The sequence below is a fragment of the Pinus tabuliformis genome, chromosome 8 (genome assembly GCF_031772625.1).
Source record: "Pinus tabuliformis cultivar Carrire ecotype Pingquan chromosome 8, CPIR1, whole genome shotgun sequence".
NCBI lineage: Eukaryota > Viridiplantae > Streptophyta > Pinopsida > Pinales > Pinaceae > Pinus > Pinus tabuliformis.
This window is the reverse complement of record NC_142294.1, coordinates 1,390,471,254-1,390,485,328: the sequence shown is the minus strand read 5'-3', so window position 1 is coordinate 1,390,485,328 and position 14,075 is coordinate 1,390,471,254. Positions and strand designations below refer to the sequence as shown.

At 38.3% G+C, this 14,075-nt stretch overlaps 1 protein-coding gene across 1 annotated transcript in view; it reads right to left on the bottom strand.

The window, feature by feature from the left end:
• LOC149240745 (T-complex protein 1 subunit theta-like) overlaps positions 1-14,075 on the bottom strand; it is an 83,054-nt gene that overhangs the window by 49,268 nt on the left and 19,711 nt on the right. The window contains exon 5 of the mRNA XM_089373801.1: positions 13,795-13,872. Within this exon, the coding sequence (XP_089229927.1) occupies positions 13,795-13,872 (78 nt within the window). The remainder of the gene's footprint in view (positions 1-13,794; positions 13,873-14,075) is intronic.

The window sequence follows — 14,075 nt, the reverse complement described above, 5'->3', positions numbered from 1 at the left end:
TTCACCAATCACAAGGAAAAGCAAGTGTTTCATCAAGAATTCCAATCTTGAGGAATTCATGGGATAATGGTATGATGACATAAAAGTGAAGCAGATCAAGGGATTGAAGCTCTTTCAATCAAGGAAGTTGTTGCAACAAGTCTAGATTACCCAAAGGAAAATAGAGGTATGTATGTTTACGTTTGATATGGTGGAAGTCATGTCATATGGTTGCAGGTATCATGAACCAATGCTCTATCTTAAGAGCATGATCAAAAGAAAGGATCTCCTCCCTCAAAGGGATGCAGGAATGCATGGGTTACACATTCACTAGATGAAATCAACATAATATGTCCCCATATGAAGTATGAGGTGGTTGACTACAATTGAGGAAATTTGATTGGAAGCTCCTAGGAATGAAATGTGTGAAGAAAGGAAGGAAGAGATCATGGAATATGTAACCATGGTAAAGGAAATCAACATCCGAAAGACCAAGAAGATTTGACTAGGATATCTCCATGAACGATATGAAGACTCCTATAGAATCTGAAAAAGAAAGAGACCCTTGACAATATCTATCTTTGGGAGATGTGTCGATATGTATACACGATGTTGAAGAAAACTAAAAGATGTCATGATGAAAGACCATCACAAAGGTAATGTTGATTTTAATGTTCATTCCTTTATTTTTGAACAAATATCTGAATGGGTTTATGTAGGGCTACTGAGGGAAGATCTATGGATGTCTTCCACCACCGATGCACATGTAGTAGGATGAAAGACCCTTACGTAAACATGGCATAAAGAAAGCAGCATGGCATGAAGGAAGGGCAGATATGGACTGATGGATCACTTTCAAATGATGACATGGTTGACTCATGAATGAAAGTAATGGACGGTCGGTGCCCTATGTAGAATTCCCAAACATGAAGACTCCTAGATAACGAAAAGAAGTTCATGACATCGTGAAGAGGAGTTCTTCAAGCAATTGGTTGTCCCATCATCTCCACCTGAGGAGCTGTTGTAGGTCCCTAATTAAGAGGGAGCTTGGAAACAAGTTTCTTCCAAATTCCTAAGCCAAGAGGGTGATTAAGTACATTCCTTCCGTAGGAATGAGTACATTCTTTTATTGGAATAGATATGTCCTCCATAATTCAGAGGAAGAGATAGACACATCATTCTTATCTTCACTTGGGAAGACAGAATGGAGAATTGGGTAAACATCTGGCATTCGATGCTCTTTGAGGATGTATTAGGGAATCCAAGATAAGAGTAGTCGTTGAGGACCGATATTCTTTGAGGACTGGGAATTCAAGATAAAAATGGTCCTGGTGGAACACAACCTGAGAACCCGGGTGGGGTATGTTCCAAGAGAGACAATGATGAGGGTGTCTATACATCATTGGTCTCGCAAGCATTGTGCTCAGATCTCATGGAAAGATAGATTTGTTAGACAAGTCCTTGCTATGTGACAATGTCGGTTGATATGATGCTAAACAGATGGGTTACCAATCTGACTCTTCTTATGAGAAATTCATCAAATTGAGAATGACCAAGTACCATTATGAATACCTCCCTAGTTAAGAGGGAGTGTTGAAAAGTAACTAGGTTCAATCTTCATAATGAAGTGTAATTGTGATTTTATGTAATTGATGAAAAGAAGAAAAATAAAAATTATTATTATGCTTGTCTCATGGGTTTCATGAGCAAGGAATTTTAGTTTTAGTGATGGCTCCCATTGAGAGCCTTTAGGATTTGTCATCTAGTCATAAAAGTCAATTTGAATATATGTCATGTATGAAGGACCCTTCTTGGGCATACTACATTTTATATGCGTCATTAGATAAGTATAAATAACCCTCCAAGACCAAGCAAAGTCTCCTCCTCAAGTCAGCTTCAAAAAGAATAATGTAAATTCCCCAAAGGACATGTCGGCTCACATGCACTCATGTCGGCTCATATACAAAGGCAAACTACTATAAATAAGCAGCTCAGATTTCATCTTTCACACAGAATTTCGGACATCTCATCTTCTGCAATTCAGTTGAAGTTTGAATGAAAAAAGGAAGTGCGTAGAGGATAAGCAGTAGTCTCATAACCAACGAAGTGAAGGGCAAGAAAAGTGAGGTTCTTAAGGATACTTTATGGGACTATTTTAAGGGCAGAAAACACTTATACATACTAGAAGTCTGTTACAGCTGTATGGGATGAATAGAAATTGATTGCAGCAGTGGTGCAGTCGGCAAGAAATCTATTGCAGCTATGAGGGTCGGGGAGATGAGAAGTTTGTTGCAGCAGTGGTGCAATCTTCCTAGGGAGCTGAAGGGGAAGAAGGCTTAAAGTCTAAAGCAGAGGAAAGCCAAGGTTAAAGAAGAAGTCGAGGAGGAGGAAGTAGTAGAAGGTTGACTATTGTTGACTAAGGATCTTATGTCCTGGTCATGGAGTGGCAGATAGGTCAAGGGTCTTGGTATTGGTATTCGTCAATTGGAATCTCTATAAGAAGAAGAATTTGTTTGGGTTTTCTTCTCAAAGAGTGAGAGGTTTTAGCCCTGGATGATAGGCTATATTTTGTGTCTCTTGTCTCTTTATGGTTTATGCATTGGTAGTTGTTTGATGAAGAAAACTAATAACTTAAGTAAAATGAGATCATAATCTAAAGAAGTAAAAAACACTCACAAGCAATTACTAATAGAAGAGAAATCACATAATTACTATGCCCTAGATTTCTCAACATAAACAACCTATAGGTGTAATACAATCACGCAATTAAAATCCTCTTTCCCACTATATTTCCTTGCTATAATCTTTAATGATAATTTGCCTCTTATATTACTTCTGCTGAATCATCCAATATAAGTGTTCTCTAGTAATAATTGTGATATTGCTATGTGACACCATCATAAATGCCATCATGCTACAATCAATCTCTTTGCCTTAATGTCTTGTTATTGTACACATGGCATGTGAGTTAGTTTATTCACATGATTTCTCACATTTCCCATTGTCCCTCATCCTTGAGTTTGCTTCATTTCCTTGTTCTTTGTTGCTATCACAACAACAGCAACACTTTTCCCCTTTTTATCCCTAACTTTTCCTGTTGTTAACTGGAATTAGGATTATCTGGGACAACTTCCCCTCTTCAGGCCCATTCAGTCATACTAAGAAGGTTTCTCTCCCCAATCGTCTTCAACCCAATATTAGCCAACTTATCATCAACCTTATTCCCTTTCCTTTACACATGATTCAAGTAACAATCCTCACATCATGTTCATCTCCCTTCTAGCAAGGTTGCTATAATCACCAATTCACAAGCCTATAGTCTTCTATTATGTCTTGTCTCAATCAACATAGCTTCATGATAATAATATTGGAATCACATTCAACTATTAATCTCAATATTCTCATACTCTACCAATATGCTTATTGTCTAAAGTTAGGTCCTCATCTATCCCTACGTGATTAATAGTGTTGAACGACCTATATGTATAATACAATCTCGCAACTAATATGCTCTTTACCACCACCTTTCCTTCCCATAATCTTTAATGATGACTTGCCTCTTATGTTAATTCTGCCAAGTGATCCAACAACGCAACACTATTCCTTTTCTTTTCTCTAACTCTTACCACTGTCTTAACTAGAATCAAGATTAGTTGTAAGACAACTCCTCCTCAGGTTCATTCCATCAAGTTGAGAAGGGTTTCTCTCCCCAAACACCTTCAACCCAGTATTAGCCAACTTATCACCAACCTTAGTCCCTTTCCTTCACACATGATTCAAGTCTATGTTTCGTTAAAAATAATAAGAGTACCAAGGAGGTGTTTCCTAGTGCATTAGCCTTTTTGCCAAGGAAGACATTTTAATAAACATTTTGGCATGTGACTTTATGGGTTATATTAAAGTCATGGTGAAAAAGTCACTTTATGTGGTACATGTAGTAGGCACTTTATATTAAAGTCACTTTATGTCTTAAAATGACTTTATGAGGAAAAGTACTAAAGTGCCTTTTTAATATTAAAATTACTTTCTATTTGTAAGTTGATTTTATCTGGAGAAAAGGATGCAAGGTACAAAACATTAAAGTGACTAGGGAGTTCATTAAATGAGTAGGACCACATGAGAAAGGGGTGTCAAGTGAGGGAAGTCAACACCCATATCTTGTCAACATGCCATATCTTGTCAACACCCCTCTCACTGCTTGATTCCCCTGAATCTCAACACGAAGGAACTCCAAGTCTCGTTCTCGCCATGATACATTCAGCTTTGCCATACCTGCAAAATACCATTATGTTTTCTCAGTTCAGAGTCAAAGGCATGCATGTACAGTACTTAGCTCCAACTCCCAGCAGACCACCAGTCCTGCCCATCCTCTCAGCCCAGAACACAGTTTTTGCCTTCAAAATTGTGTTGGACACACTTGTGGGCCCATTCCTGTGCTCTAAGGCACAAATTAGGCCCCCAAAAGCGAGTTGTGATTGTGAGGATGAGCAAGGGTCCCCCATAAACCACTGAAGCCCTAATCTAAAAATAATCTACGTTCCAACTCGCAGATCCCAATTACTCGGTCAGTTTGTCTGCTACGATCTCCACAAGATTTAGGGTCTTCTTCTCCTCCCCAAATTCTCCACAGCTCACTATGCAAATGAATTGGATTTGGAGGCAAAAGGCCCTTTTTATAGGAAAAACACTAGTTTTTCCATCGCCCATTGGGACCAAACCGTAGCTCTATTTAACAAACCATCAGCGTTGTTGGAAAGCTCTCACTGAGTACTATAATGGGTTTCTCTTTTTTTTTTGGTAATTTGAAACTTCACCTAGAAGCCATTTTTTCCACGAGGTCTCACTTTGTCACCTCTTAAAACCGAATCTCTTCATTTAAGCCACCCGTACTCTGGTACCACTTTACCTTTGTATTGGTTGACTCACGTGTCGATTTTCGTCATGACTAACCATCATTTACTCATGTTTTCATGGCCCCCTCCGAGACTCGCCCATGTGGCAGCATCAAGTCACCCTTCTACAGAACATCCGAGATGTGTCACCCTTGTACTTATGGAGTTTGTTCCAAGTCCCCTCGGGTCTCGTTACAATGTTTCATTTGCCGTCGTGTCGCATCCTCCCATTTTACTCATATTTAGCCTCCAACTGTAATACTCTGTCTTTGCCGAACCCCCGTTTGAGTCACTAACCATCCTCTCTGGAATCATGTTAGTCATTGGTAGGTCAACCATTCTTATTATGCTCTAACAAGGGAAGTCGTTAGTCTGCCACCCATCTTGTTTCCTTCCATCACCATCCCTAGTGTCATCCCATCAATCACTCTACTATGATCCCTCGTGCCTTTGTTGAGGATTCCTTATTGCCTTAACTCTGGCGGGCCCTCTTCTGTCAAACTCATCACGTTAATTACAGAAGAGTGGTCTAGAGGGTGGTGTACGTTGGTCTCAACTTCCATCTTTGTTTGGTGCCTCAGTTCAAGCAAAGGGACTCATTATTGTCCTTTGACTTGGTTGTTTCTCATGTGCTCGACATCAGCTCCTTATCGCATGATTGAGATTCGTACACTTGACGTTTTGGTGATCCAGCGGATTGTCCCAGTGATTCCCGGGTATGTGTGAGATGTTTCAAACATCATGAGGGGGTGGTCCTTCAGGTAGCCCCCCACATGCCCAAATGACCACAAATGTTGGTCCAGCCTCAAATGTAGTTCCGCAAATGTGATTCATTTAAAGTCTTTCCAATTGGGTTAATGCATTGGATATTTTAATTATTGCTTTCTATTTTGGATCATCTATTCTTTTATTGCAAGTTTTCCATTTTTATTGCAAATTTAAATCACAAGAAGCCATTAACTGGTTGTTAGGGTCACTTGTCACTTAGTGACTTAAGTGAAGTGTTTTTGGTACACCTTCCAAGAAATTTCACACTAGCACTCTTCGTCACAGTTCACATTCCAAACCATAACACTAACGGATTAGGTGTCCAACATCCCCCCCTACCTTCATTAGAAGGTGTTTATTTGAGTCCAAGAAGAGATGTGACATATAAATGTGGATAGCAATCAGTGGCTAGATGTGCTCTCTAAAATGGTGGTTTAAGGAAAACCACAAACAAAATGATGTAGCAAAAATAGAAGTATCCTTTGTTGATGGTAGTTTAAGGCTAGCCACCAACTCTTGAACTTGGCTGAAAGTAGTTCCTTAAACAATTTTGCTTCTAACTAGAAATTGAAGTCTTCTACGAAGTGGAAGAACTCCCTGAAGATGGTTTAAAGATGACCACAAACTGATGAATGATGGTTTGAAATTGACCAAAAATTGTTGGAATTTTGCCTCTAAGGCTCAACAATTTCCAAAACCTTTCCAAATCTAGCAAGAAGTTGTTTGTATTCTACTAATTTGAAGTTCCCACAGATGGTGATTTGAAGATGACTAGAAACTAATCGCAATTTGGAGATAACCGCAAAATGAATCACACTCATGGCTTTGATTCTGGCTACAACGGTGATTTTGGTTCAAGCTTGAGGATCTAGTTTTAGATGTTGCTCAAGCTCACTCGTACATGCTTGATTAATAAGGCTTCAAAACTAGAAGTCTCATTGTCAATAACTAATATCATGCCCCCTCATCAAATACAAGGTGAGAGGATGAAAATCTTTCCGCAAAACTCACATAGGTGAAGAAGCCTCACTGTTAATAACTAATATCATCCCCCCTCATCAAATACAAGGAGAGAGGGTGAAAATCTTTCCACAAAAATCACATAGATGAAGATCAAAAACTATTATCCTCCATGTGGCCAACTCAATGAGGGTTTCAGCTTCTATCGAAAATACACCCTTTTACAAGACAATTTAACTAAGAAACTTACAAAAATCACCATTTGTAAGTCACCCATTGTTCCTGATTCTAGAAGCAAATATATCTAGGACTAAATATAAAACAACGTCATGTTCCCCTTGTTGCACCTATTTTGTCACAAGTCCAAGGAAGCAATTGTGCAAAAATTTCAAAGATCAGAATCATCAGCCAGCGACTTATCGTGTCATTGTAAACCCAATTTTTGCAAATTGTAATGTAAATTATGCTAGTACGACCATTTAATTATGTAACAACCTAGGTAAGCCTATGATTTTGGCAGAACTTCATCCTAGGAAGTTTTTTAACCTGATTGATTACCTGTTTTTCTAAACACAGCTAATCGGAAGAGTTTTTTCCCTCCAGCTTAAACCCCAAAGCTAGGATGGAATTTATGGTCAAAGTCTTAAGTAAATACTAGTGTTCTTAGTCAATTCTATTGTAAAAGTGATTTGGGAATAATTTAAGTTATTCGGTTAAATTATTTTATTACAAGTCAGCTAGTCTACTAGATCATATTGTGTCGCATAATTGGATATAAATTATGAGGATCTATAACAAACGGGTATTCCCCCTTTGAGGGTTGAGTTATTGTAATATCTGATGTAAAAATATTTTAGTGCATCGTCTCTCGCAATCAAACACCATGGCTAAAGTATTTGAGAGTGGACAAATAATTAATCCCCAAGTGTCAATTAATTAAAAAAATTAAACCTTAAGCCAGAAAATTAATTAATTTAGAGCCAAAAAATAATCTTAGAAAAATGACCAAAAAATTCGTGGGTCAAAAAGAAGTTAATTTTTGGAGGTCCCCCACGAAGGCAAAAATGGATTTTTTTAAAAGAATTAAGCCCTTGGACCTTGGTGGTTAAGTCAAAGTCAAATTTTTGGGGAAATTAATCTAAAAAATCAATTTTTGGATTAATAAAAAATGGTTTTAATGAAAAATTAGAAAACTCCTCAAAAATAAATATTTTCGACGACAGGGATTAAAAGATGATCAAATATTTATCGACTTTCGAGGTTATTTTGACATGGATCAAGCCAACTAGTCGTTATTTTCCACTTTGAGGGATTTCTCTATAAATAGAAGGCATTTTGCTTCTATACATCATCTTTGGCAGATTTAATTTTATAAACGCTAGTGTAAAGCCATTGTTCTGCTAAGAACGTTTGAATTTCATAATAAAAGACATTAGGTTACAGTTCATGGTGTCTGTGTCTCATTGATCTGTGTTATGTGTTGATATGTGCTTTCCTATATTGTGCTTCAATATTATATGAATTGTTATTTCATTTGTAGGTTGTTCATCCAGTCATTTGGTCCTTAATTGATATAAAGCAAGTTGACTCCATAAGGCACTAGTCTCATTGATAATTAAATCCAATCTTTAAAAGCTTGTTAAATCAACCAAGTGGCTAGGCCATTCAATCATGTCTCCCGAACTTGTTGGTTGCCAACTTGTCTTTCATTTCCATCTTCCATAGGGACTATCGCCCATAGCCTATTGTTGGGAGACAGCTAGAACAGAGAGGTCGAGGATCAGACTGGCAGCCCCCAACCTGAGTCGTCGCACTGTGCCTGTACAATCTGAGTGACAACACCCCCTACCATTAAAACATAGTTTGGAGTCATGTCATTCCAATAGAATTGCTCCTGTCAAAGACGAAAGACCATTTAGTTATGAATTCAAGCAACGGTTGTTCATCCAGTCATTTGGTCCTTAATTGATATAAAGCCAGTAAGTTGACTCCATAAGGCACTGGTCTCATTGATAATTAAATACAATCTCTAAAAGCTTGTTAAATCAACCAAGTGGCTATGCCATTCAATCTTGTCTCCCGAACTTGTTGGTTGTCAACTTGTCTTTTATCTCCATCTTCCATAGGGACTACCGCCCTTAGCCCGTTGTTGGGAGACAACTAGAATGGAGAGGTCGGGGATCAAAGTGGCAACCCCCAACCTAAGTCATTGTCGCATAGTGCCTGTACAATGTGAGCGACAACACCTCCTACCATCAAAAAATAGTTTGGAGTCATGCCATTCCAATAGAATTGCTCATGTCATAGATGGAAGACCATTTAGTTATGTTTAGGATGTACACCTCCATTGATTTGAGGGAATGTAAAACTAACACACTTTTCTATATAGCTATAGGTTACAACCATATGTTAGAATTCCATGCACCCCAAGTCTAGTCTATGCTTTAGCCATTGTTGGGAGACAACTAGAACGGAGAGGTCAAGGATCAGAGGGGCAACCCCCGACCTAAGTCATTGTCGCATCGTGCCTGTACAATCTGAGCGACAACACCTCCTACCATCAAAAAATAGTTTGGAGTCATGCCATTCCAATAGAATTGCTCATGTGAGAGATGAAAGACCATTTAGTTATGTTTGGGATGTACAACTACACCTCCATTGATTTGAGGGAATGTAAAACTAACACACTTTTCTATACAGCTATAGGTTACAACCATATGTTAGAATTCCATGCACCACAAGTCTAGTCTATGCTTTAGCTAGAAAACATAAACACACTTAAAATAACTAACTCTAAAATATGCACATTGGAAATTACACCAACAATTAGATCAATATATAGTACACAAGATATATGCCCAAAACTTATTTTCTTATATGTCCATTAACAAGAAAATACACAGGGCTCCCATACTAAGGATAAAAGAGACATCCTTTTACATCCTTGTACAATGCCAATATTAGGTCAATCCTTTGACCATTTCACCTAGGCCTGCGGCTTTGTCCTCTATGCCTTTCTTGCCCAAATATCAACACTTACAGTGCTCTAACAACATTGTTGTAGTAAACAAAGTCATTACCAGCCCTCCTTAAATTAACAAAACATTTATCTGCTTACCTAACGTTCCTTATACAACCTTCCTATAGCAGACAACCACCTTTTCTCTCCATGACCAGCATGTTGTCCTTTGCAACTAGTCTCTTCAACTCTGTTCAAGCCTCCCTTAGTCCTCAACCAACTTCTACAAGCCCTCGTTGTTGTGTTTTCCTTTCTGCTACATAACTAAGGTTTAGTCCAACCCTTCCTGCACTACAGCCTACATCTTAGGCCTTTAAACCACTTAGCTACACCTACGACGTGTCTCTTTTAGCCCTTGCAGCCTCTTGTTCTAGCTGTAGCTTGACCTCATCCTCCCTTTTCTAGCCTCGACCCCCCTACACAAACCTCAGTCTTTCTTTTTCTAGTTGCAGCTAGACCTACCAAGCCTCATTCAGGCTACAATCAACATCCTTCAAGCTATGGCCTATACAAAACATGGTCCAACCCTTATTCAACCAAACTTCTCCACAGCTAGCCCTTCTTCGTGCAACTCCTTTTGCTACCTGCAGCCAAGTCACATCCAGCCTCTTTCACAACACACAAGAAGAATGATCCTTTATTGCTCCTTGTCCTCCAAACCTCTCCATTGGTTTGTAGCTTATACTTGTCCTTAGGTCTCTTAAGAGGCCTTGTTGTCCTTCAAGGAACCTCCAATCTCAACCTCAACATTAAATTAGAATAATAGATTATTTCCTTAGGTTCAAAGCCCACTCACTTTGAGTCCAAAACCCCCAACTTGGGTGCAAAGCCCAGTCACTTTGGGTCCAAAGCCCTCAACTTGGATGCAAAGCCCACTCACTTTGGGTCCAAAGCCCTCAACTTGGGTGCAAAGCCCACACACTCATCTTTGTGGGTGTTTCTCTCTCAAAAGCCTACCACCAAAGGGCATGTGAGAGTACCTCCTAATGCTACCCAATTTCAACAACCTCTACTGATTTGAGGGAATGTAGAACTAACACACTTTTCTATCTGTAAAACTATAAGTTACAACTTTGTTAATAGACATATTAAAAATGGTTGGAAAAAACTCCTTAAGCCTCAACAATAACAACATGGGGATGATCATCTTTGCTATTGTATAATTATAACTATGATAAATGGAAAATGGATAGAAAAAACAATTTCTTTAATCTCCAATAACGATGACAACATGACGTTAAGGATGACAACATGACGATAATGCTCTAATCCTTATAACTGGGAAGGCTTCAAGACTAAGTTGCCGGAAATGGCTACCTCCAACCCCAAAACAGCATTTTCCCGTTTCGGATCCGGATCCGCATACGAAACGCCGGAAAAATGTTTTTTTGCCGTTTTTTTTCTGGAAACAGGAAGTCTTTTTTCACAGTCGTTTTTGAGGCGTTTTTGTCGAAAAAACTTGCAGTTTAAAAAAATGAAAACGTTTTCAGGAAATTTTGAAAAGTATTTAGAAAATTTAAAAGGTTTTTCAAAAATCGTGAAACATTTTTGGTGAAAAAAAAAAAGCATTTTCGGCAAGTTGGAACATTATCTTCATCTTGGAAGTTGGAACATAGTTGACATGATACAGGCAGACACAAGCAAGACTGCCTCCCTTGGCTTTTAAGTTTTTACTGGAACTGTTTTGGTCTAGCACAAGATAGATTCAAAAAACGCAACACTGATATCAAATATTACCCACAGTTCTTCCAAACAAATCCTCAACCACCAATAACAGAGGTCTTGGGCAGCTTGAATGGCACAACAAGAGGGGACTAAACCCCCTTTTTAGTAGCATCTTGAACTCCAAAAATAGACTGGAACTGGGTCCTCAAAAGGACAAAACTCAGCCCATTTAAAATGGCAGAACTCAGCCCACAAAGCAGCAAACTCGACTAGCAAGTAATAAGAGGTAAACTCGGCCCAGATAACAAGATATATTTAGCCAGCAAAAAAGGAACCCTTGGCTTGATATGAGAAGGTAATCTCTGCCTCTTTGGAGAGTGAACACTGAAACGTTGCTTCAATATGGCATATGTTGAAACTTGAATTGATGATGATGAATCATGAATCATGATAGATCATAGATGATACAGATAATCTAGATTCTGAAATATGAGTGGTAATATGAATTTTTTATTTTTAATATATATATATATATATATATATATATTATGTGTCGTTTCCTGCCGTATCGTATCCAGATTTTTTGAAAATTTGCCATATCCGTTTCAAACCTCGTACCCGTATCCGTTTTCTGGTAACTTAGCTTCAAGAACACATGTTTAACCAAATTTGTTTATTACCTTTTTGTGTGCTCAACGCAAATGATCAGGTTCACTCATGCATACAGAGATCTAAATGTATTTGGTGATTCTTTCCACTGAGACATTTCAAGTAGAGATCATAATTTTTAAGACCAAAACTGGGTTTTGAACCAACCCACCTATCTAACCGGGTTTTGAGCCAAAACTAAATTGAATGAAAGTCAATGAACCAGATTTCAAACTACTAGAGACAAAATATGTGAAGTTTGCTCATATTTATACCATGTAAGGGTGAATATATCAAAATGGCACTGAGTGCAATACATATCAACAACAAAATAAAATCTCTAAATTCAAAATTCGCTAAATTGAAGGCAATTTAAATATTCAGTCCACATTTGGCGAATCTTAATCGGAATGTGAACTCAGCCTCAAATTTGGACTTCAAGGAAAATAAAATTAGCAAAAAATAGGGGTTTCGTTCGAATTCAGCCCCAAAATTTGACGAGGAAAAATTTTGAACAATTTAAACAAAAAAAGAGCCATCACCAGTTCCCCGTAGTTTTCACATGGAAACCCCTTCATGCAATTGCATATTGTTCCATAGTCCACTCAACCCAATTCCAGCTTCCTCTGCTTGACGAGTTTCCTCCCCATAGCAGCACAGCTGCATACTCCTCTACAAGTCTGCCCAACCAAGTGTCAGACTCCCATGTGAGTCTACCCGATGAGTTTCCTCCTCATGGGCCGCAGACACACAGCCCTCCACTCAATGTGAATATATATGTTTTATTTTTTTATTTAATCATGTGTTGAATTCAATGCCAAATTTTATGACAAAAAATTCACTAATATTTTTTTATCAAACTTCAAGCTCCTTGAAACTCAAATTCAAATTCAAACCAAGTGACTTAGCTCCTAGTCTATCAATTGGACCTAGCTCACGTAGTAGAGAGGAGTTCTTATCACGTCCAACCGAATTGAAACTTACTGATATATTTGCTGTTAGTGAGCTGTTGATTGGGGCTCAACAGGAGCTAATTGTTGATTGAAGCTGGCAAGGTACCAGCAATCTTATTCTAGCCTACAAGCTGGAGAGTAGGAGCATAGCAATATGGAGAAAAAAAAGGATCACTCCTAGTTTTCACACTCAACACAACTAAATTTCCTTCAACCAAGAGAGGTCAGGCACCAGAAATAAATATATAGGCCGGTGCTCAGATCTAACCAAATCATCAATCGTGACCAACCATGTGGTCTAAGCCAATGTCATAAAATCGTATTAAAGTTATTGACGTTGATTGTGATGGTTCCCAGTAATCTAGCAATCAAACTTGACTAGGTTGTTGACAAAACTTGACTAAGGCTTCAATGCTCAAACAGTCAACCTGGTGTCAACATCTCGTGCCCATTTTTTGGTGTGGCATGACGTCAACCTGTGCTTCAATACAAATGTGTTTTTCTATCCTTTAACTCATTCCATTTTGTTATGATCACACTCGCACCTGACTTTGGATTACTTTACCCCTGCACACTTCACTAATGTCCACTTATGCCAAATTACATTTAGTGCACACCTACACTTCATGTTTCCATGCGCTTTAATATCTTTAGCACATTCAAATCTACAAGCTAAAATCTCTTAGAGGCAAAGCTTCCATGGATCCAATATCATGTTATACTCATACATGCACAAACACCCTATGTTATGAAATGCCAGAGGGGGCAAATAATAAACCATTAAAGAATAGCAAACCAAAGAGGCAAAATTTGAAGAAAATGTACTCCTCAATTCATGAAATACTACAAAAGTGTGCACGGGAGATGTACATAAAGGAAAATGCTTGCAATACTTTTCGAAAAAGATTACCTGTTCAGCACTATGAATCAAGACAGTACCCTTGGTTTCTGTAGCTGATGTATCTATACCTCCACCAAAGACTGCAACCTGATAAACACAAGAATATGAGAAATTGGGTTAGTGTTGGTTATATCATCATATATTGTTCTTTATACTTCTTGCGAACAGATATTAAATCAAAATCAGGGAAGCTCAGATATTCAAGTAACATGAGTAAAAGGGGCCAATGAGCATCAGAGATTATTCATGCATCAGCAACGCTGGGGGCAAGGTACCTTGGTTACAACAAA